At 39.9% G+C, this 23,216-nt stretch overlaps 2 protein-coding genes across 2 annotated transcripts; both read left to right on the forward strand.

The window, feature by feature from the left end:
- Positions 1-3,852: 3,852 nt before the first annotated feature.
- On the forward strand, positions 3,853-6,456 carry LOC115677604 (uncharacterized). The gene is made up of 2 exons (XM_030600787.2): positions 3,853-4,400; positions 6,225-6,456. Exons 1-2 carry the CDS (start codon positions 4,272-4,274, stop codon positions 6,324-6,326), a joined length of 231 nt encoding a protein of 76 aa, XP_030456647.1. The 5' UTR covers positions 3,853-4,271; the 3' UTR covers positions 6,327-6,456.
- A 9,186-nt stretch (positions 6,457-15,642) lies between these two features.
- LOC115677719 (CBL-interacting serine/threonine-protein kinase 4-like) lies at positions 15,643-18,609 on the forward strand. The gene is made up of 2 exons (XM_030600934.2): positions 15,643-16,371; positions 17,562-18,609. Exons 1-2 carry the CDS (start codon positions 15,769-15,771, stop codon positions 18,276-18,278), a joined length of 1,320 nt encoding a protein of 439 aa, XP_030456794.1. The 5' UTR covers positions 15,643-15,768; the 3' UTR covers positions 18,279-18,609.
- Positions 18,610-23,216: the final 4,607 nt, after the last annotated feature.

Here is a 23,216-nt window from a genome sequence, read left to right on the forward strand (position 1 = left end):
ATTTCGAAAAGCGTAAGGTCAATCAAGACTTTTGTCGTGCACAGAGTCAAATTATTTGCGCTCTATGATCATAAGATACAAAATACACTTAAAATTTCATTCGTTGCAACTGAAAATTAAATGATTTAAAAAATATTTTTCTAAAAACGATTACTTACATCCCTTAATTTTATTAATCAATGAAAAATATCAACGAAAAATATTTTTATTATCGATAATAATTTATATATAAATATCTTCATAGACAACAAAAATATTTTTATTTATTCATTTTTTGTGAGCGATACAAGCGATTATATTTACGAAAATATTTACCAAACTGTCCATTTTTTGTGAAACAAACGAAGCCTCGCGAAAAATAAATAATTTGAAAAATATTTTCCTAAAAATGATCGCTTGAAATAATCAGTCTATAAAAAAAAGTTTTCATTTTCGACAATAATTTATGTTTAAATTCATTCATTTTTGTGAGCAATATAAGCGATCAATTTTAAGAAAATGTTTTCAAAATCATTCATGTTCGTTTGATTCACTATTAGAAATCCATAGGTGTATCGTGCCGATTGATACGGTCAGGCCCTTTAGATGTTTGTGAAAATTCCTCAAATATATTCAACTCGTATCCACGTTTGATCTTTTGGGTTATCATTTGAGTCGTTGTTAGGCCCCCCCCCCCCCCCCCCCTATGCAAACATTCTACTATTCTTGGAGGAATTCATCCTCAGCATGCAGTCTGACCTTGGGTTCTATAATTGCCGATTGTTATAGTCAGGTCCTCAAGATGTTTGTGAAAATTCCTCAAAGACATTCAACTCGTATCCACGTTTGATCTTTTGGGTTATCACTTGAGTTGTTGTTTTAACCCACCTGATGCAAACGTTCTACTGTTCTGGGAGGAATTCATCCTCATCATTCAGGAGGCATTTGGCAAGTTGCCAAATAGTGAAAATTTCTATTCTTTTGTTTCCATAATCAGTTTGGGAACAGAAATTCGTTTGTTAAAATGTTTGTACCTAGGCACAAATTTGCAAAAAATTATTCCCAGAATCAGTTTTGGAACAGAATCAAGAAGCTACTAGCTTTTTAATTTTGGAACAAATTTTCCATTTCTGATTCTTCTTTATTTTTTTCTTCCTTTTTGGTTTGTTATTCTTCTCTTCTTGGTCTGCCGCTGGCCTACCGCCGGCCAGGGCTGATGAGGGCGGCTCGCGACCGCGACGGCGAGGCCTCGCCAGGCCATGGCGAGGCCGACCTCGCCGTCGTGACCGATGAGGGCGGCGGCGAGGGCCACGACGCCCTCGCCGGCCTTGACCTGTGGCCGGTTGCCGGTGCCGGTGCCGGTGCCGGCAACCGGCCATGGCCAAGGAAGGGGAAGGAAAAAAATATTAAAAAAATAAAAAAGGAAAAAAATATTAAAAAATTCAAAATGTTATTAAAATATTATTAATAAAAAGAAATTTTGTGTAGTTACCAAACACATTTCTGTTCTTTTTCTATTCTAAGAATAGAAATTTTAGGCAGTTACCAAACACTTTCAAATGCTTAGAAATTATTTCCGGGTACAGAATCGTTGCCATGTGCACCCTTAGTATGTCCTTGGGTACTATAATTGCCGATTGTTACGATCAGGCCCTCCAGATGTTTGTGAAAATTCCTCAAAGATATTCAACTCGTATCCACATTTGATCTTTTGAATTATCATTTGGGTCGTTGGTTTAACCCCCAATGCAAACATTCTACTATTCTGGGAGTAATTTGTCACACCCCGAAACCTACTAGAATGGGGGATGACACGGCCATCCTTCCTCCCGAAAGATGCAACCTCAAACCACAACAAATAATCCAACTCCCAAAAGTTCCCGCAACAACGCTCTCGCTCTACAAGCTACTAACCAAGGAACCTGAAAAGATAGAGGAAAGAGAGGGATAAGCAACCATAGTTCAGTAAGTAATGCATATATTTTCTAAGCAGATCGAACAACCACTATGCAAGTATACATAAAGCCATATCAGAAACTCATACTTCAATCCAAAAATATAAAATACATATCGGTCACATAAGAGTTGTTTCCTTTACAATTTAGAAAATACTCATTTTAAATCATCGTCTCAATTCAAACATCAATGGTCAAGTCCATTGATCAATCTCAATAACTCACATATCAATGGTATATTCCATTGATTAATCTCATCATAAAAGGCCTCGTTCGGGGTAGAGGCGCAGTCGCACTGCTATCCCTCAACCTGACCCGATGTTATCATTTTTTAGCCGCAATCGCACTGCCATCGCTCTCAATGATTTGTCCTGGCACAGTGGAAAACACGTCAATAGTCTATCCATTGATCAATTTATTGCTCAATATCAAACCATGATCACGCATCTCGCCCCGTGATAAGGCGACCAAAATTTCTCACTTTGCAAGTTCTCCACCTACTATAAGTCGGTAGCTCGGCTCATAAGGATATGCTAGACTAGTATGCGCATACCTACAAGCCCCACAATGGGCTCACAGCGATATTGAGCACCAACACAAACTCACAACGATATTCTTCACAATTCACAAAGCCAATCCAGAATAAATATCACATTTTGGTTTTATAAACTAAAACATTTAATCTTCAAAATACATTTCACATGGCATTTCTCAAACTCTTTCAGAACTCTTCATAAACCAGTTCGTAAAACAGTTCATATATCTAACTTTCTCAACACCTTTCATAATTCATTTCTCAAATCATTCTCAAATGCAAAATGGTAGTAATTGCTCGATCCATATTTTTTTTATGCACTAAACATGCTTATTAACTCATACAATACTCAAATCTTTATCACTTTCAAGACATGAGTTTATAAATTCATAGAAGAGATAGCACCATTCACCTGGAATCCCAAAAATAAAACAATGACGCTCACTCGAACCGACAATCTCGTAATCCTAACAATTAAACGAGGATCGACGTCAAAACCAAATAACATGCTACGATAACTACGAAACGGCTAAACGACACTTAAATGCTAACAAGACAACTTAAAGGGGCCCACAAATTACTTGTCCAAAGCGATTATCCAAACCATCTGCAAAGCGGAGCTTGAGCGCGAAAGTTGATCGCACCATGACTCTCTCCACCGAACCCCATTCCAAGCGAGTTTACAGTCAAAACAAAGCTGATTCAAAGAACTACAAGAACCCCAACTTGGCCAACCCAAACTCGAGCAAAAAACGAAGAAAATCGGCATGAAAAGCTGCTATCACGCACTATTCACCACACACGCTCAACTTCAAAAATTCATTTCAGGCAAACGGTAAGTCCAAATTGAGTTCCGTAAAATTCCACGGCTCCACGACATCATAAATTACCAATTCTATATATATACATAGCTCAATGATTCAAAAATCAGACTTTGTGGCTTGAATTTCTCAAAATTTCGACTTTAAACCCTAAATCTGAAAACTTTTTTGATCGGACGAACGGGGAGCGCAAGTGCTTACTGGACATTGCAATACGAAGTCGAATTAGTTTGGCGGAACTCCCGTAGCGAGTACGCGTCTCTCTTTCTTCTTCTTCTTTCTTTCTTTCTTTCTTTCTTTCTTTCTTCCCGTCTCTCTCTCTTTCTTTTCTTTCTCGATGAGCCCCTTTCTTTTCCCTGTTCATTTGCATGCTCTCAGTCCCTTTTATAAATTGAAGACATCAACTTTATGCTTCTTTTGACTTTTCAACCTTTTCTTTCTTTTCTTTTTTGAGGGTCAAAAAAATCCAAATATTACATAATTCATCCTCATCGTACAGCCTGTCCTTGGGTTCTATGATTGCCGATTGTTACAGTCAGGCCCTCCAGATGTTTGTGAAAATTCCTCAAAGACATTCAACTCGTATCCACGTTTGATCTTTCGGGTTATCATTGGAGTCGTTGTTTTAACCCCACCCTGGATGCAGACAATCTACTGTTCTGGGAGGAATTCGTCCTCATCATTCAATCTGTCCTTCAGCACTACAATCGTCCCTGTTAATTTTGATCGCCAGTTCAAAGCCAGCATCAACTGGGTTTGGTATGCTTGTTGCAGTTCCTCTTTCATTTCTCTTTCGAGCGGGATGAGCCCAATTCATCTCTTACCAGGCCCGGCTTGGCCCATTTTGCTCTACCGTTCTCAAATTTCTCAGGTATACCCCTCTCTCCCTCTCCCTCTCCCTCTCTCCCTCTCTATCTCTGGGTATTGCAGTGATCTTCGTTTGCGGAGGATCTTCTAGTTCACGGTCTTTCCGGCGAGAAGATGTCATCCATCGGGACTGCGAAGGGTATCTTGGAGATTGCCAAGTTCGGCGTCTACGTGACGATCCCCATCGTTCTCATGTACGCCTTCGCCAACAACTCCAAGAATCTCCAGAAATTCATGGGCAATGTGAGTTTCTCCCCCTCCCCTCTCTATCTCTCGTGACTCGCGTTCGCGTCCTATAAAGCCAATTCCCTTATCAGTGCGAGCGAATTGCCAGATTTGAATGGTGCGTGTTGCGTTCTTTTAGTTGGCTAAACTTGCCAGGCGACTTTGGGGTTTTAGGGGGGTTGAAACTGTCGGTGCCTTGAGCTGTTTGTGATGCAGATATCTGGAGTTTGAGCTTGTCTGGATAGGAAATGGTGTTTGGGCGAGAAGCGCCTGAGTTGTTTTCATGTCGGACATGGTTCGGTTGCGTTGTAAATGTGCTGAATTTGTTTGTGTCCTATAAGGTTGCAACGATTGAAAAATGTTGTTTATGCAAATCGAGGCGATTTGCCTGTCTTGTATATGCTGTTGGGATCTATGGCGAGGGAATGGAACCACGATGAGTATAACTGTTTTAATGCGGGAGCCAGGTCCCTGTGAACTCTTCAATTTCAATCTTCTTGATGAAGGGTCTGTTATTCGAATTTCAAAGAATGATTTTGGTCATCTTGTTGTTTGGTTGCCAAGGTTGTCTGTCTTCAGTGTCAAATTGCAAGAAACAACAATACACTTTGAGCTGTTCTCATTTTCAACATAGCTCTTCACTTAGATCATCATTGATGGTTCCCCGAGGCTTGTCTTTGAGAATCTGGTGGGTCATGATGACAGTGTTCAACCTAGACTAAAATCCAATCTCTTAGGGTGATAAACTTTTCAATTACTCCAGTTATTTGCTTTTCCTACTAGGACGCATCAGTTCCAAGTTAAATTTTGGAGGATATACTATACCACATACATCCTTGAGACATCAATAAGTAGTTCGGGATGATGATAAACAAAGCTGGGACCATGACCATCTAATGCAGTGACAGAGCTCAGATATTTCGATGATTGTTTGCCAAACGGGCTCATCCATGGACATTGCTTTGCACACTGTAGTAACTAGGAAGGTTGCATAACCCCTTAATCATCTGTGTATGGGATCAATTTGGTGCCTTCAAAGAATGAGCCCAATTATTTTGCCACATCTTGCCTCTTCCATGAACTTCGGTATTCGCCGGGTTCTTCAGAGTGGACTTACAGTTGTGTGAATGCTTATTACTGTACATGTTTCTAGATTTTTCAACGTTTTTGGTTTGAAACCAATGATTTTTTCCTGCTCAAGTTTTTCCCGAGTAATAACTGTGCAAAGAATTATTGGAGATGGGCAGACTGCTTTTTATTTGATTGTCCATATTAATTTAGCCTTTTCGTCGCTTAAAGGATTCTTTTTACCTGATGGGCAGACTGCTTCCATGAACCATCACACTTCCTGGTGTGGCAAATATGGCTAAAGTTCATGAATGGCAAGAGCAGTAATGATTAATGAATCATCTCGGATACATTACAAACTTCCATTGACCTTTTCGCACTAAGTGAATTTGTGGGCCAAGGATGTGTTATGGTTCTTTTAGTAGTAAAAATTGAACTAATGTCAGAGATTACATCTTAGCCCACTTTGATTTGGAAGTTCACAATGAGCATGAGGACCTGCTGATTGCTCCTGATCTGGTGAAGCCATACTGCATGGTTGAAGCTTTTGTTTATTATCTTATGAATGTGAAAACTTCAAATCATGCACTGAGATGAAGGAACTCTGCTGTTTATGCGCACGATAGTGCTTCTTAAGATCTTCGATAGTCCATCTTCTGAAACTTGTTCGCTCAAGATTGACTCTTATTTCCAAAATTCGTGCTGGATATTAAATGTCGGCACTTCTATCTGGCTATGAATATGATCCTGAAGTTTCTTTTTCTGTCTGTCAAGAAATCTTACGTGGTGTATCCACCGGAGGGACCCAGGCCGCCTTCACCAGAAGAGCTGAGGGAGATGGCGAGAGAGATTGCTCGCAAGAGAAACGGCCAATGAAACAGCTTCCCTCCGACGCGGGTCCGAGCTACTCGCCTTACTTGTCTGTATTATGCGAGACGCATGCACAAATTAAGCTTGTACGAGTTCTAATTGCTCAGTGAAGTCACTCTCTCGTTTCCCTTTCCAATGCATCAAGTAAATAGACACGAATAAAGAAAAGGGGTTGAGGATGGGTACGATATGTGCTTGTGGTTGTGATGGATTGCTCATTGTTTGTCTGTGTGGACCATCTCGATTTCCAGAAAACATTCGTCAGAGAACTGGATTGAAGAAGCACCTAAGTAAAATAAATTAAGAAAATTAAGAATTGCAAGTTAAAAAAAATGCAAGAGAAGCTTTCTATTTATTTATTGTAAACTAATTTCACTATAGTGTAATTCCACTAGATAAGGGCATCTGTTTTAAAAGAGTGAAGAAGTCTATTGGATATGTAGCCTACCATGTCTCCTATACATAACAAGTTGATTTAAACCCTAAGATAAATTGAAAGATTATATTACTTGACCGCGGGCTATTTTACTAAGATCAAAGATTATCTAAAAAGTAAGGTCTAATTCACTTTTGATGATCAAATAAACTTTCCAGCCTCTACCTGAGGGTCACGTGACCATAGAAGGGGCCTGGCGAGAAGAATTTGGTAGTGTTTTTACTTCTGGAGTTCAATTGACCAAGTTCAGAATTCTCTACCGAAGGAAAACTTTTCTAATCTTGCGTGGATTAGCTTTTTGGACTTTTATGCGTTCGGTTTGCTAAAATTGATTAGTCGATAGAAAATCATTTGTGGTCAAAGAAAATATGCATGCTTAAGTTTAGAAAATGAATTCCCCAACCTGAAAAGGCATTTTTCTTTATCATAAAATTTTTCCTAAAATATACACGATCTTATTATTTTCTTTTTCTTTTTTTTTTTTGTATTACATGTGACCTCAACTTGTGCATAATAAATTGATTATGTTAGCAACATGCATGAACTCTTTGTTGTCATGGATTGTCGTTGACTTTTCTCAATACCAATAGGAATAGGAACCTTTGTGGAGAGGAAGGACAAGTCCCCTTTTCCCTACGGGTGAGCAAGATAGACCGTCCAAATCGGGACCGAACCGGACCGAACCGGATCGATCAATTTGATCCGGTTCTCGGGAATATCGTTTCGATTTCCGGTTCCTAAAAGTGGAACCGGTTTCCGGGCGGTCCGGTTCCTGGTTCTAGGTGGAAACCTGACCGGACCGGACCGGATCGATAAATATATATATTTTTCTAATTTTTTCATATATATAATATTTAATATATATATGAAAAATATTTAATATTTGTCTCATTGGAACCGATTGTTCAATTTTTTTATAAATTATATATATTTTTCCAATTTTTTTCATGGCCTTATGGGATCAAATCAGAACTACAAAGAAAAGAACAGAACAATCGGTTATCGGTTCACAAATAATATTTAATATTGATCTCATTGGAACCAGTCCGGTTACGGTCCCAAGACTAGTCGATCCGGTCTCCGTTCCTAGAAATTGGGAACCGGTCCTTCCGGTCGGGTTCCCGGTTCTTGGGTTGGACCGGACCGGACCAGAAACCGCTCACCCCTACTCTTCCCCCACCACCCTCCACGAAATGCCAAACGAAAAAATGTTCTATATATAATAATCTTTAATCAACGATCAGAAATGAACCCCAAGTTCCAATCGACCATATAGCAATCATGGGATTTGGAGCCATATTAGGGTTCTTCAATTTGTCTAATCTCCGCCTGACACTTACACTTCTTCAAGAAGGAGCTAAAAGCTAATTATGCCTAATTATTACATGGGGCCATATATCATTAGCACCGTGGGGTATGGTGATCAATATTTTTTTTATTTCTGGACCTTAGTATTGGACATTAGACAAGTTGATCATTACATGAATAATTTCGTGCACGACCTATGTACCCTTCGCATGAATACAATTATATGCTTTGGGTAGGAGAATCTTTTTTCTTTTCAATTGGAATGTCTGCGTCGCCTATGAGACTAGCGGGCCATTCCGTGAGCTCGAGATTTATATGCCTAGTTGACCTTCCTCCTCGTCATCAAATAATTCATACCTCCTATTGCCAAATAGATATAAAAAGCTAGGATGTACCTATACATCTACTACGGATTTTATTTCGTGCACATGGTATCCATGAATACCATCGTCTGCTTTCTTGTAGGAGATTGTTCAGAAGTAGAATCTTTCCTTTTCAATTGAAATGTTCGCACATCATTCATTCAAGGCAAACATACATCAACGAAACTAGAATTCTGTATAGAATAGAAGTCGCTAAAGATGTTCGCATGTCATGAGATTAGCAGGTCATTTCGTGAGTCCGGACAGGGACGAAATAATGAAATTGCATTCCTGTTGCCATACCAATGTGTACCAACTTATGCATAGCAAACATGAAAGGGAATAATTGAAGAATATGATATGATAGCAAACATATGAAGAATATGTTGCTTCCTCCACGCTCTACTTATGTCGCCATTTTTTATTTAATAAAGTGGCAGCTGAACCCCTTTTGTTATATAATATTCGGTTTTTTAAAGTATATGCTTTAAAGATCCAGAATCTTTAGCAAATAAAAAAATATAAAAGTGGAGAAGGGAGCGCAAAGGGAAACACATAGCAAGAACACATGGGGCATACATACAGGGGGAAAAGGACGAAAAAGAAACAGATGCCCCCAATGTCTAGAACCATTTTGTGGCTTTAAAAAATTACTTTAATTTATTAACGAGTTCATAAGGTTCATACGATTTTGGACGCATCAAGATTGTTAAACCATACACGATCCCTTGTGCGACTAGCTAAAGTTAAGGACCGTGGTACATCCATTACACATGGACCCGGTTCACTTTATAATTCATTTTTTTAAAATTTCTCCAATCGATCTCTCCTATTTGACCGACTGGTTAAGAATTTTTAATAATGATATTTTAAGTAAATCATTTAGAAAAAGAAAACATTTAGAGATACAAGCCATGTTTTTATGTAAGTTTTCAGGATCATTGTGTATTCGACCTCACATCCTACACAATTTACAAGTGGCCTAATACGTAATTTATTCGTACTTAAATTAAAAGAGTTATTAAATTAAGCATAGTTTCTCCAACTATATTCCTCCGAACCTCCTAATTTTTTTTAAAAAAATAACCTCTAAAAAAAAAAAAGCATAATGCGCGATCATTTCCTCGCTTCGCCGTGGGGGCCGACGTCACAATGTGGGCCCCACGCGTCCGTACACGTGTCACGAGACGGACCGCCGGTCTGAATCCGACCGCGATGCTGCAACCTCCCGATGTCCAAAAGTAGGGCCCACCTGAGGTCATGCTCCTTTTTTGACTCGCGTACGACCGATCCGACGGCCAGGATCGATCAATTCAACTTAAACAGAAAAGGAGCACATTGCGCATTCTAAAGCCATGGGTTTGTCTATGACAAGAAAGGTTAACGGGCTACAGCAACATTGACGAGATAAATTAGCTAGCGCTACGCCAAATCTAATAATAGGAAGAAAACATGATTATTCAACTTTGCAATTTCGAAAAATATAGCGATTTGACTCTCTCGACACTTACGTGATACTTCAACATGAACCACAGAGTTATGAAAAAGAAGAAGTTTCCGCTTTTTTGTTGCTTTCATGAACTTTTGACGTGAACTAGAGATCTACGAAAATGAGTTTCGACTCTCTCGTTGTTTTTGTGGAGCTTTGACGTGAACGAAAAACTATGGAGAAGTTGTGAAACTTCAACATGAATTAGAATTACGAAGGAGAAGGAGATGGAAAGAATTAGAAAGATCTGTTTCTAGTTTGAATTTGTTCATTTAAAATCGAGGTTCTTCTACTTCATTTTTATTTACTTATTTTTTAATTACTTTTCCTTCTCTTTTTTATTCCGTTCCGTCATTCCTTAATAAAAAATTTATTAAATAATAAACTATACTAATATACCTAAAATATGTAATAAAGATAGATGTTATATACACAAAATATATATTATAGAATAAAAAGAAATAAATAAAAACGAAAATTGTCCATCATTTTTTTGGTTATTTTGAAATTTATTTTTTATATTAGAATCCAAATATTATTTTATATTTAATTATTATTTTAAATTTATTAAGTTAAAAAGTTTATTATTCGAGAAAAATAACTTTATACTATGGAGATAAGAATCCCCCATGAGGTACATCTCCATTATATCCGGCTTAATCTAATGTTGGGCAAGAACCAAATACAGGGTGGGATAAATTTTATCCTATTATGACTTTTATCCTAGCTACCAAACGTGGCCTAATAATATATGTGGCTGGGCAGTTGGCATGCAATCCGCTGCCATTGCTTGTGGTGGCTTGTGGCCATAGATGTGGCGGGGGTGGTGGCGGTGGCCGCAGTGAAAAAGGTGAATTTTCTTTTATCCTTTTCGAGATGACTTTGGGTTATAAGGCCACGCTCTAGGAAGAACATTTATATGCTTTGGAGAATTGATTTGACTCTTAATACACTTTGCAAAAGGTCAAGGATGATATGAAATATGGGGCTCGAGCTACTTTGTGGGTAACTTGAGATGATAACGATGATGGGTTATGCGCCATATTGCAGCTAGCATTCACACGGCAAGTAACTAAAATAACTTCATTTAGTGTAAAGTGATTAGTATGGTGGACCAGGATTACAGTACACATATATGCAAAGATCAAAATGAGCCAATAAAGGTCATGCAAAGACAAGATGGCCTATCTTTCGAATGCAAAAACAAACGAGCAAAAACGAAGATAAGGTGATAAGGGTTATCCTTTTTGATAAAATAATGTTTGGGCAAATCAGAATCCTTGCCATACCAATTTTGGTCGAACATGTTTAAGCTCAACACAGAAAGAAAAAGTTGAGGTTGCTTGTAAGTGCATGGCGACAACGAGTTTCGATTTTATTGTGAACATCATGATATGACAGACATTTATATGTTGACGTGGTTACGAAAGTGTGTCATTAAAAAAATATATCCGAGAGATTAAGAATATAACTGATGATAGCTATTTTAGAGATATAACAAAATTAGTTCGATGGATTGAATTGGCAAAAATTCAAAAATTTTATGACTCAATTGACAAAAAAAAATGATATATGACCTAATTGACACAATTGCAACTTGTTTAGAATTTCTTTTGATAATTCTTCCAATTTCGAGATTATTGAGAACATCATGATAAGGCAAACTAAAATGTCGAAGCGGTCGCAAAAGCGGGTCATTAAAATATCCTAGAGATCAGGAATGTAATTGCAGATTAGCTGTGTCCAATTGATGGCTGAGTTGATGTTTTCGGCACGGTTCAGAAAAAGCTAAAAATGCAATAAAAAAGTCTTTGCTTCCCCGCATGCGATTTGCTGCTCAGGATCCTGGAGAGAGCTTGGGATATCTTTGTTTACTTCCCACTTGACATAACCTAATCTTTGGCGTCATGGTTTTGAATTGTCCCGTTTCTCCCGTGTTTGATTTTTTGTGCCTAATTACCTTTGTCATTTTAGTCTTTATTCCTTAGTGGGTGTACTTTTCACTAAGCTGTCCTATCATAATTGATTTGATGTGACATCCTTGGTGGTTTTCAGCCGACATTGGATGAATCATACTGTTCTCTTCAGACAAATTGTGCTCAAGGAACGAATTATTGCACCATTTACTACGACACTTCAAGTAACAAGGCAAGATGACATTTTCTTTTTTTTTTTAATCAAGATGTCCGGATCAGTTTGCACGCATCTCGACTATTTTTTTGAGGGAGATTAGCACAGCAATTCACCGCCATGGCCCCCCACTTAAATCACAAGTACTCAACTGGGGAATCGAACCTGGGACCAGTGCGCCTAACCACACAATCCCAAATACGCCCTAACCAATTGAGCTACCCATAGGTGGGTAAGGCAAGAAGACATTGGATGCTTATATATATTTTAGAGAAAGCCAACCAATGAATGTATGTACTTAATGGTGGACAAAAAGCTTTAGGTTTGGGGCAAGAGACATAGATTTTGTAACAAAGGTTTTTCTGCATTTAATTGCTTATCAAAAATAGCTTAATGTTATAAGGTAAGTTTTGGTGTATGCACGAGCGCAAGGGAGACCACAAGCCTTAGGTCCTCTAGTGCATAAGATCTCGAGAGATCTTCATGTGACTATCGAGACTCGAGATCATTTCAAGATCTGACTATTCATCCGTTATGATTTCAGTGAGATCTCAATGTCATTCTCCTAATTTTGAGGAGGCACCTTCATATTTAGAAGAGCGCCTCTTCTAAATATTATATAAAGTAAGTTTTGGTGTATGCATGAGGGCAAGCGACATCGTGAGCCTTAGGTCCTCTCGTGCAAAAGATCTCCAAAGATCTCCACATCACTGTCGAAACTCGAGATTAATTCGACATCTGACTATTCATCTGTTGTGATTTCAGTGAGATCTCAACATCAATCTTTAATTTTGAGGAGGCACCTCCATATTTAGAAGTGCCCGCCTTCTAAATTTTGTATAAGGTAAGTTTTGGTGTATGGACAAGGGCGAGGGACACCACGAGCCTTAGGCCCTCTAGTGCATAAGGTCTCAAGAGATCTTCTAGTCGCCGTCAAGACTCGAGATAACTTTGAGATCCAACTATTCATTCGTTATGATTTCAGTGAGATCTCAACGTTATTCTCCTAATTTTGAGGAGGCGCCTCCATATTTAGTAGAGCACCCCTCCTAAATATCGTATAAGGTAAGTTTTGGTGTACGCATGAGGGCGAGGGACACCACGAGCCTTAGGTCTTCGCGTGCATAAGATCTCCAAAGATCTCCACGTTGCTATCGAGACTCAAGATCACTTCAAGATCAGAGTATTCATATGTTATGATTTCATTGAGATCTCAACATCATTCTCCTAATTTTGAGGAGGCACGTCCACATTTAGAAGAGCGCATCTTCTAAATATTGTATAAGGTAAATTTTGGTGTATGCACAAGGGTGAGGGACGACATGAGCCTTAGGTCCTCCCGTGCAAAAGATCTCGAAAGATCTCCACGTAGCTATCGAAATTTGAGATCGCTTCGAGATCCGACTATTCATCAGTTGTGATTTCAGTAGAGATGTCAAAATGGGTCTTAAACCCATATATGACCCATTTAAAAATAAATGGGTCATATATGGGTCACTTTAATTTTAAAAGAGTCAACCTTAAATGGATTTTAAATTTTAAAGTTTAAAGATAAATGGGTCTAAATGGGTTGAGTTTGGAACCCATGTCCAACCCATCCACATTCTCTCTCTTTACAAAAATGTTTAAAAAAAATCGAAATTTAATTATTTTTATTTTATTTTTTTTCTTTTATCTTCTTTCTTTTTATTTTTTTTTTATTTCAGCCAATGGTCGGCCACGGTGACCGGCCACCGGGGTGGGACGACCTCGCCGGAGGCCGGCGAAGCTCGAGCTCGCCGGCCTCAGGCGAGGCTCGAGCCTCGCCGATCTGGCAAGCCTCGAGCTCGCCCGATTCCGGCGACCTCGAGGCTCGCCTGATCCCGGCGAGGCTCCAGCCTCGCCGATCTAGCGAGACTCGAGCTCGCCGACCTTGGGCGAGCTCGACCTCGCCGGATCTGGCGAGGTGGAGCCTCGCCCGAGGCCGACGAGCTCGAGTCTCGCTAGATCGGCGAGGCTGGAGCCTCGCCAATGGCCGGCGAGAACAAGCTTCGCCAGCCTCTGGCGAGCTCGTCCTCGCCATTGGTCGGTCGTCAACCACGGCGATTGGCCAAAAATAAAGGAAAAAGAAAAAAGAAAAAAATAATAATTAAAAATTCAATTTAAAAAATTAAAAAAATATTAATATTATTAAAATGAATGCACAAAGTAAAATCAAATCAGATTTTATATACCAAATATCGAAAAATATTTTCTAGTTTATTTTCAGGTTTCAGCCAAACGTTAGAAATTTTTTTATTTTCTTGGATAATGACTTTATGGAAAATATTTTCTAGAAATGTCGCATTTTTCGTAAAACAAACAGAACCTCAATTTTAAAAAAAATTATAAAAATTTTTCACTAACTTTGTATTGCATAAAATGTTTTAGCAGTATAATTTAAAAAAAATCATAAGAAACAAGTATTCCTAGATTAGGTTAAATATAAAAGTGTTTTAGCAATATGGGTCGGGTCGGGTATGGGTTGGGTATGGATCGGGTCGGGTATGAGTCGGGATATTTACACTATGAATAAATGGCTCATAAACGGGTTAATGGGTCAATTTGGGTCGGACCATTTATTACCCGACCCAAACTCGATCCGACCCACCCGTTTAACAGGTCTAGATTTCAGTGAGATCTCAACATCATTCTCCTGAATTTTGAGGAGGCGCTCCATCTTCTAAATAACGTAGCCGAGCCGGATCTAGCGTGCACCGTTGAGCTCCGTCGATAGTGAGCTCGTAAGCAAACACGCTCTCCCACCAAACACCTCATAGAGAAGCATGGGTTGGTGTACTTTCCCGCAAGTTGATGCGTTTTCCACCGTCCTTTTCCGACCACCTTTTGATTGGTGTGTTTAAGTATAATTTTAACCTACATATTTATAATCTATCAATCAGAAAATGAGTTGAAGAAAGTTTGCTCCTAGCAAGAATCGAGGAACAAAAAATAGTTTTTCGACTGCGAGCAAGTATACAATAATTTGTCCATGTGACGGTTTTTGAGTGGTGGGATAGCGATAGAATAAATTTTGAGGAAGCAGATCCCCATCCTATACGGCAGCATTTACTCATAAAGGATAGCCACATAGTATCACCCGGATTTAAGTAAAATTAAAAGATAAGAGTAACGCTCATGTATACAAATTCACCAATCACGGTAATTGTTAGTTTGGACTTAAGCAAGTCCTTAAATATTTTGTCTAAATTCTGAGACGTTAAACACATATTTATTTCTTGAAAAGAGCAAAAAAAAACTTTCTCCTTAATTAAGAGACGAAACGTGCAGGTATCGATACATTAAAATAAAAACGCAGTCCTATCAGTTCAACAAGGTAACCTGATAGGCAAGGCGGCTCTTGTCGGAGCTTCAGCTCCTACTCTTTAGTGAGGTTATATTGTAATTGGGGAGCACCCCTAATAATTCACCAGTCACAGTAATCGTTGGAGAAAAATATGCCACTGCAGAAAATTAGGAAAAGGACATATTCATTGATGAAAACAACATGAACGAGGGCAATTGCGGAAACCCATAAGAAGACACTCCTAGATTCGACTGACGGTGCAAACCCAGCTGCCCAACCGGTCCCTCTTATAATAACCCCACAAGTCTCCCCCGCATGAAAAGCTTGTTCCTTGCGCTAACCGAATCGCTCCTCCCCAGCCACCACCGCCATCACACATCCGCCACAGCCACCAGTCCATGGAACCACCACCACGACCACCACCACTTCCGCCACCAGCCCCCGCCTCCCGATCCTCCACCACCACCACCCTCCAAAACAAGTACCAGCTGGGCCGGCTCCTCGGCCGGGGCAGCTTCGCCAAGGTCTACCAAGCCCTGTCCCTGGCCGACAACACCCACGTCGCGATCAAGGTCATCCACAAGGACAAGTCCGCCCTCAAGTCCCCCACCCTCGAGTCCCAGATCCTCCGTGAGGTCGCCGCCATGCGGCGGCTCCAGTCCCACCCCAACATCCTCCGGATCCATGAGGTGATGGCCACCCGGTCCCGGATCTACCTCGTCATGGAGCTCGCCGCCGGCGGGGAGCTCCTCTCCAGGATCGTCCGCCGCGGCCGGTTCACCGAGCCGGCGGCCCGCCGCTACTTCCAGCAGCTCGTGTCGGCGCTCAACTACTGCCACGAGAACGGGGTTGCTCACCGGGACGTCAAGCCGCAGAACCTGCTGCTGGACCACAAGGGGAACCTGAAGGTCTCGGACTTTGGGCTGTCGGCGCTGCCGGAGCAGCTCCGGGACGGCTTGCTCCACACCGCTTGCGGGACCCCGGCTTTCACGGCTCCTGAGGTTCGTTTGTGGTCCCTGATGAATTTGTCAAGTACGATGTCGGGTCAACCTTGCGGTAGTTAAGGATGTCACGTTGTTGAATGTCCAGTATGAGGTTGTGAATGTGCTTCGAATACTTGATCAGTGTTTGATGAGACTGAAGGCTATTACAAGGACGTAATTACGTAAGGTTAATATACACAAATTTCCTTGATTTTAAGAAAAATCAGTCACCTTAGTCTATAAGAACAGATGAATTTATCTTGTTGAGTTGTTCTCGATGAACTCTCGTTCTTCTTCTACATTGTTTTCCTTTTCGCCAGTGAGAAATTCAATTTCAAAACACAATATACCAAGCTTAGGACACTTCAAATCATGTCATGGGTCGTGTATATAGTGCATAACAAGTCTGAGCTTAAGTAGTAGAATCACGAGGGGTCGCTATTAACTTGTGAAATGAATTCGTGGTATGATTATGCACTTTGAACGTCTTCAAAACTCATCTTTGGTGCTGAAGCTTAAATATAGCAAATTTCAATTCAGTCTCAGATGATCCAGAAAGGGTTTTTCCTGCACATATTTGAATTTTAGGGTATTCGGAAGACTACTGCATTTACGTTATTGTATTAACTTGTACTTTCGTATTTACTGAAAATATAAACATCGAACTTATTTCATCCTGCAAAGTATGTGTCAATTCTAACTTCTTGATTAGAGGAAAGTGAAAAAAAGAAGAAGAAGAAGGCAAGCGAACTCAAGCTCGGCGCTTCGAGCTCGAGTACTCTAGCTCAAAGTACAGTATATTACTGTCATTATTGATGAGTTTATAATTATAGCAAGTTGTTTTTTCCCACTGTTTTTTAGCATGAAAAATGTCAAACTCTATCTGGCTTGAATCGAGTTGAAGTATTGCATACTATGTAGGCTCTACTTGGCTTCATGGGAGATTATTCTGAACCACATAACTGAACCTAGATAGCATCAAAATAAGAAATATTTGTTGCGGACCCGACCATATATATTGTAGATCAAGATGTCTCATACTATTGACTAACAGACAAATAAAATTATGCATCTCTCCTATTTAGCATATCTTATAGCCACCTTGGCTCTATTGTGAACGCAGTACTATATTGATATTCACACCTTGCTGTATTATGAACCCAGTGGTTAGATGGTTTACATCTCTCCTCGTTTTCATTCCACTTCAGGTTGTTTGCCGGCGTGGCTACGATGGTTCCAAGGCAGACGCGTGGTCTTGCGGTGTCATCTTGTACATGTTGCTTTGCGGTTACATGCCCTTTGACGACAGCAACCTCGTCACCATGTACAAGAGAACCCACAAGAGGGACTACCAGTTCCCCGATTGGATCTCCAAACCTGTGAAGCACATCATCCACCAGCTTCTCGATCCCAATCCCAACACGAGAATGAGCTTGCAAGCTTTGGCGGGCACTTCTTGGTTCAAGAAATCGCTCCCTTTGAAGTCCCACAATAGCTTCTCGGACGTAGAACACTTGTTAGCCAGCGAAAAGGACTGTAGCGACTTCGATGTCGGACCGAGCCTAAACGCGTTCGATATTATTTCCTGGTCGTCGGGTCTCGATATGTCCAGGCTTTTCGAGATCGACAGTAGGAATGAGAGGCGGTTCGTGTCCAATGCTTCTATGGAGGTGATTATGGGGAAGTTGAAGGAGGTCGGTGGGAGATTAGGGTATAGTGTGGAGAAAGGGAAGGGTAGGAGTGTCATCTTGGGGAAAGGGAAGTTGGTTTTGGTGGTGGAAGTGGTGGTGGTTGTGGAGGAGGTGGTGTTGGTGGAGGCAAAGGTGGTGGTCGACGGTGGCGGTGAGTTTGAGGAGGCTCACTGGGGAGAATGGAAGGTCGGGCTCGAGGACATTGTCGTCTCGTGGCACGAGGAAGTTTCTTGATCGAAATCTGAGGATGAGATACGAGACGAACAGGCTTTCAGGTTGTAGGATACTAAGTAGAATGATGCAAGAACGTGTTGGTGTTCGTATCTACGTAAACCCTAGTGTAGCCATTGTTACATTGTTTGATTGTAAGAGAAAGGGAACGGGATGGGTTTGAAACTAATGCTAGAGAGGAACATGTATTGGTCTTGTACGTAACCCTCGGACAAGATTTCTCTTCTTACTGTTGTTCTTGTTCTGCTTAGAGATGCCAGTATTGCGCTGTCAATGATTTTGTGTATATTTTGGCTATTTGGCCTAGACAAATGAAGATGATTTCCTTTCCACATTACTAAATTTGATCGAGCTCCCATCTTCTCTCTATTTAGAAAACAAATTGACATCTTCATATCATCTTGATTGAAGAACATATCGATATATTAATATTGGTGACCGACATGTGCTTTCACAGTTTTTTATTGGGTCACGCTTTTTCCACTCCCTTTATGGCTAAAACACTCCTTAACACAGTATCCTGACAATATTGTCCTTTGTGGGTCCCACTTTTTAGCATCATTTGTCCTTTTTTTTAATTAATTTCCTATTTCTTTTCTTGTGAGTCTCATATCGACTTTCTTTCATCTTCTTTCTCTCTTCCTTTTTTGGTCAAACTCTATTCTCTCTCAACAAGCAGAGAAATGGAGAATCATGAAGGTCACGTTCTTATGCCCGTATATCCTAAATAGGGCGCAAAGCCCTCATCCTAATACGCGCTTTTTGTGAGGAAATTTAGCAAATTGGTTGGAGGATATTTTCGACAGCTAGATGGGGAGAAGGCGAGGAAATTGTTTATCAGGCTTTGGGAGGTAATGAAATGCCAAAAGGATTTGATTGTGAGCAACGCTGTTTTTGGTAATTTCATTGATTCCTTATGCATAGAAGGATTTTTCAATGAAGCTTTATAGATTGCGGAGAGTGTGCCTTAAGGCCGTCACCTTAGCCTCCCCATCATCCTTCTTAGCTCCTCCTTCCCATTGGTGCGAACTGCTCCACCTTTGTCAGGCTCATCAAATGTAGAGTGCACATCCTCCTCATGCCCGTTAGTATGCGCCACTCTCCGCGAACACCATCCCTTGCTGCCAGTAAGACATGTGGCGCAAAGCCTTCACTCATGAGGCTCGAGAAGATGCTGTTGTAAGTCATGAGGACTAGTTCAGTTGCCTCCGCCTACACAAGCGTGGAAGTTTCCATTTCTCTGCCTCTCTATTGCCGCAAGTGGTTACATGAGAGAGAATGTAGACAAGGAAGAACACAATAAGGAAAGTGAACATGGGGAGCCACAAGAAAAGAAATATAAAATTAAGAAAAGAAAAAAAGACACGATTAGAAAAAATGTAACAACACTTTCTTAAAACATTGGCCGAAGAGGGATGCTCGAAAGTGAGACCCACAAATGGTAATATAGTCATTTATGTTGAGGAGTGTTTTAGCTAAAGAGAAAGTGAAAAAAGCATGACCCTTTTTTATTTTGTATTTCCTTTCTTTCCAATCTTGGACTATGTCTCTTACCATAGACAGAGACTTGTTGAGATGTACGCGTGAGTTATGTTAAAAAAGTCTCACATCGGATAATGGTGTGGTGTGGATAATTAATCTATTCTAGTTAGCCCATAACTTATTGGCTCAAGCTTTTGAGTGAATGTGGGTCTAAATAAATATGTTAACAGGCTCGGACTTAAGCTCTTTCTTGGCGATTTTCTCGTTGGAAGGTATTGGATTTCTGTTACTTACTCCCAACATGACCATCTTCTCTTCTACCCTCTTCAAGTTCAGGATGGTATGTATGAGCTTACCAGGCTTCTTCATTTGGAGTTAAGCCGATAGATAAACTTGCCAAATGGGTACATCGGATTTGAACGAGTCGCAAATGGGTCCGATCCAAATTGATCAATTTATATTCTACATTGACACATTTTTATGTAGTGACCCATGCCAAATCCAAGCTAGACCCAATATTTACCCAACCCATCCCACGTTTTTCTTCTTCTTTTGAGTTTTATGACGAGGATGAGTGAGCAGGAGAAGATTGTCAAGCATTTAGTTTTTCGGGTGCTGTCAAGCAATCGCTAACATCAACAGACCTTGTTTCCTTTTCTTGGAGCAAAAAAATGGAAAGAAATATTGTTATTTTGATTTTTTTTTGGCAAAATATTAGCCGGCAAAATAATATTAGGTTCGTGTGGGTTGTCATTCGTTTATAATTGATGTTTTTATTTGAGGATCTCCCATATATTTACTCTGTCTCTTTACAAAGTAAGGGAGTCGAATCTCACACTTAAAACTAAATGCCCTCTTCCCCCACCGGACCCAATTTCTTACCACGCCTAGTGGGTCATTAAGTATGAATTAAAAAGTGAGTTTATAACTCATTTTGACTCCTCATTTTGTTAGGTGAATTACCCCTGCATCATTTCCAATGGCAGTGATGAGATCATTCACTTAAACTAGCGCACTAACTAATTTACCTTATGATGCCTTCACGAGTAAACTTGAATATGCAGTTACTAATTTATTTTTAGGTTCTGTTTGTTTCGCGAAAAATAAATAATTTGAAAAATATATTTTTAAAAGTGATCATTTATATCGCTTGCAAAAATAAACGAACGAAAAATATTTTTATCATTCACGAAAATGTTTAGACATAAATTATTGTCGATGATAAAAATATTTTTCATCGATTAATTATTTCAAGCGATCGATTTTAAGAAAATATTTTTCAAATCGTTTATTTTTTACTAAACAAAAGGAGTCTTATGATGTATTTGAGAAAGCATTTTTAAGAAGCTCTAGGCCTCTAAAGGCTCTTATATCAAAATTGTTTGCAATGTTTTTTTTTTTCGGAAATGCTCTGAACTCAAGGCAAGCCTCTTTACTTTGAGTTTTAGCATTTTCGAAATGCAACTTAAGGGGTTTAATAAAAAATTTTCTTCAAATCTTGCCATCATTAATATATTAAAATTCTTGTTTTACCCCTCATTTTTTAACTCGTCTTGCACCAGATCTGAGAGAGAGAGAGAGAGAGAGAGAGAGAGAGAGAGAGAGAGCCGTGGTGAATCATGGCTAGGAAGCTTCACGAAGGAGGCCGACAAGCTTCGCCGAGGGTCAAGCCGCACTGACAAGAGTTCGCCATAGGCAACGCGAGTCGGATTCCATGATTTGACTGACAATTGCGAGAGTCACGCCTTTGAGATCTGGGCAAGTGGTCTCACCTCTTGAGATCTGGCTTATTGCTAGGCTGTCAACACGTCATGCAGCGGTGGCGCCGTGCCTAGGGTCACGCGACGTCAGTGTCGCATTGCCTGAGGCCGCACGGCCTTGCCCCTCTCGGTGGTATTTACAGCGAGGGTCATGTCTTGTCGCTTGAGGTTGCACTCTCATTTTTCTTGATCATTTTATTTCGTTTCTCATTTGACAAGTTGTTTTCCAAAGTATGTTTCACATTGGTTACCAGCTATCTCGCCGTACCGTGCACGAGGAGCTTTGCTTCGATACGTGCAGCGCCTTTCTCAATCTCGCCCATACCGTGCATGAGACGCGAACACGAAGGTTACTTGACAGTAGGAACGTCTGTTGAATTCGAGAGTTGACGTTAATTCTTACCGACTTATATTTGGGACGTGCCGTGAAAGAAAATTTGTACAGAATTAATTCTGTTGATGATAAAGGTAGACTAAGTAAAATATTAAAACTGAAAATAAAATAAAAAATGGGTTTTTTTTGTTGGTTTGATAATAGATAAAAATTAGATCGATAAATTTTATTAGCTTCCCTACCAAATATAGAAGAGTGAATATTATTGGAAGATTTCGATAATATAAATAATAAGGTTTTAATTTTCATTGGATATTTATAACTTAACCAATTAAGTAAACCCTTCCTTACTTTATTTGAAGGTTTTGATAAAATAATTGATAAGATTTTAATTTCCATTGGATATTTTGTAACTGAACCAATTAAGGAAGTCCCACCTTACTTACCGTCATCAAGTGGTTCTTGGCTTAGAAAAAAATTCATTTAAGTTGTGTTGTGTGTAGTTGAAAGTTATGGAACGCAATTAATGACATTAAAGGTGCGTTTGTTTCACTAAAAATTTCATGATAAAAAAAAATACCTTTCATAGAAATCATTTTAAAAGAAAATGATTAGTTTTCATTTTTTTAGTGGTTTAATAAAGTGATTTCTTTTTTCCCAAAAATGGGAAGGCGTTTTTTCCCAATCTAAACGTGTTATTTTCAAAGAATATGGTTAGTTTCATTTATTTGATACTAATTTTTTTGTTTCGAACTTGGTTAGATATTCAAGCTCGATTTCATATATCAACTCGAGCTCTAGCTAGAGGTGATCAACAGGCAGGCGACCTCCTGGCCCTAGGGGTGATCGGTTTCCGGGCGGTCCAACTGGACCGGTGGATTCACAATCTATCAATATCAATGTGACAAAAATCCTTGGCCATTCCTACACTTGACTGTCATTTATCCAATACATAAGCCAGCAACCGACGGGGCACAGCAACGATCAAACAACAAGTATAAAAGCAAGTTTAAAGAGATACATGCGGGCACGCCGAATTACGCCACAAAAACCACACACACCGAAAAAAAAAAAACCCTAAACTGCGTTCTGCCACAACAAAAACAGGATGGAAACCAATTGCCGAGCCGAAAAACGAGCGTCGCGGGGACCCCAATCGAAACCCTAACTCGATTATTCCAATTGACCCAGAAGCCAGTAAGACCAAAGAACCCAAAGAAAATCTTCGGAAAATCGCTACCACTTATGTGAAATCAAGGGGGCGAGACGAATGAATCCGAAATTGGAGCTTGGAAACTGGAAAAGAGTGAGGCGTAAGACAAGGAGAGGGTGACTGTGAGGAGGCGAGAGGGAAAAGGTGAGATG

This window comes from Syzygium oleosum, unplaced genomic scaffold (genome assembly GCF_021117445.2).
Source record: "Syzygium oleosum isolate NSW1041296 unplaced genomic scaffold, Sole_v2.1 Sole_v2.01, whole genome shotgun sequence".
Lineage (NCBI taxonomy): Eukaryota > Viridiplantae > Streptophyta > Magnoliopsida > Myrtales > Myrtaceae > Syzygium > Syzygium oleosum.

Bases quoted from the DNA above. Each gene is read 5' to 3' on its own strand.
- LOC115677719 (XM_030600934.2), top strand. From the start codon at position 15,769: ATGGAACCACCACCACGACCACCACCACTTCCGCCACCAGCCCCCGCC. The intron at 16,372-17,561 runs GTTCGTTTGTGG...ATTCCACTTCAG, and splicing joins CGGCTTTCACGGCTCCTGAG to GTTGTTTGCCGGCGTGGCTA.
- LOC115677604 (XM_030600787.2), top strand. From the start codon at position 4,272: ATGTCATCCATCGGGACTGCGAAGGGTATCTTGGAGATTGCCAAGTTC. The intron at 4,401-6,224 runs GTGAGTTTCTCC...CTGTCTGTCAAG, and splicing joins TCCAGAAATTCATGGGCAAT to AAATCTTACGTGGTGTATCC.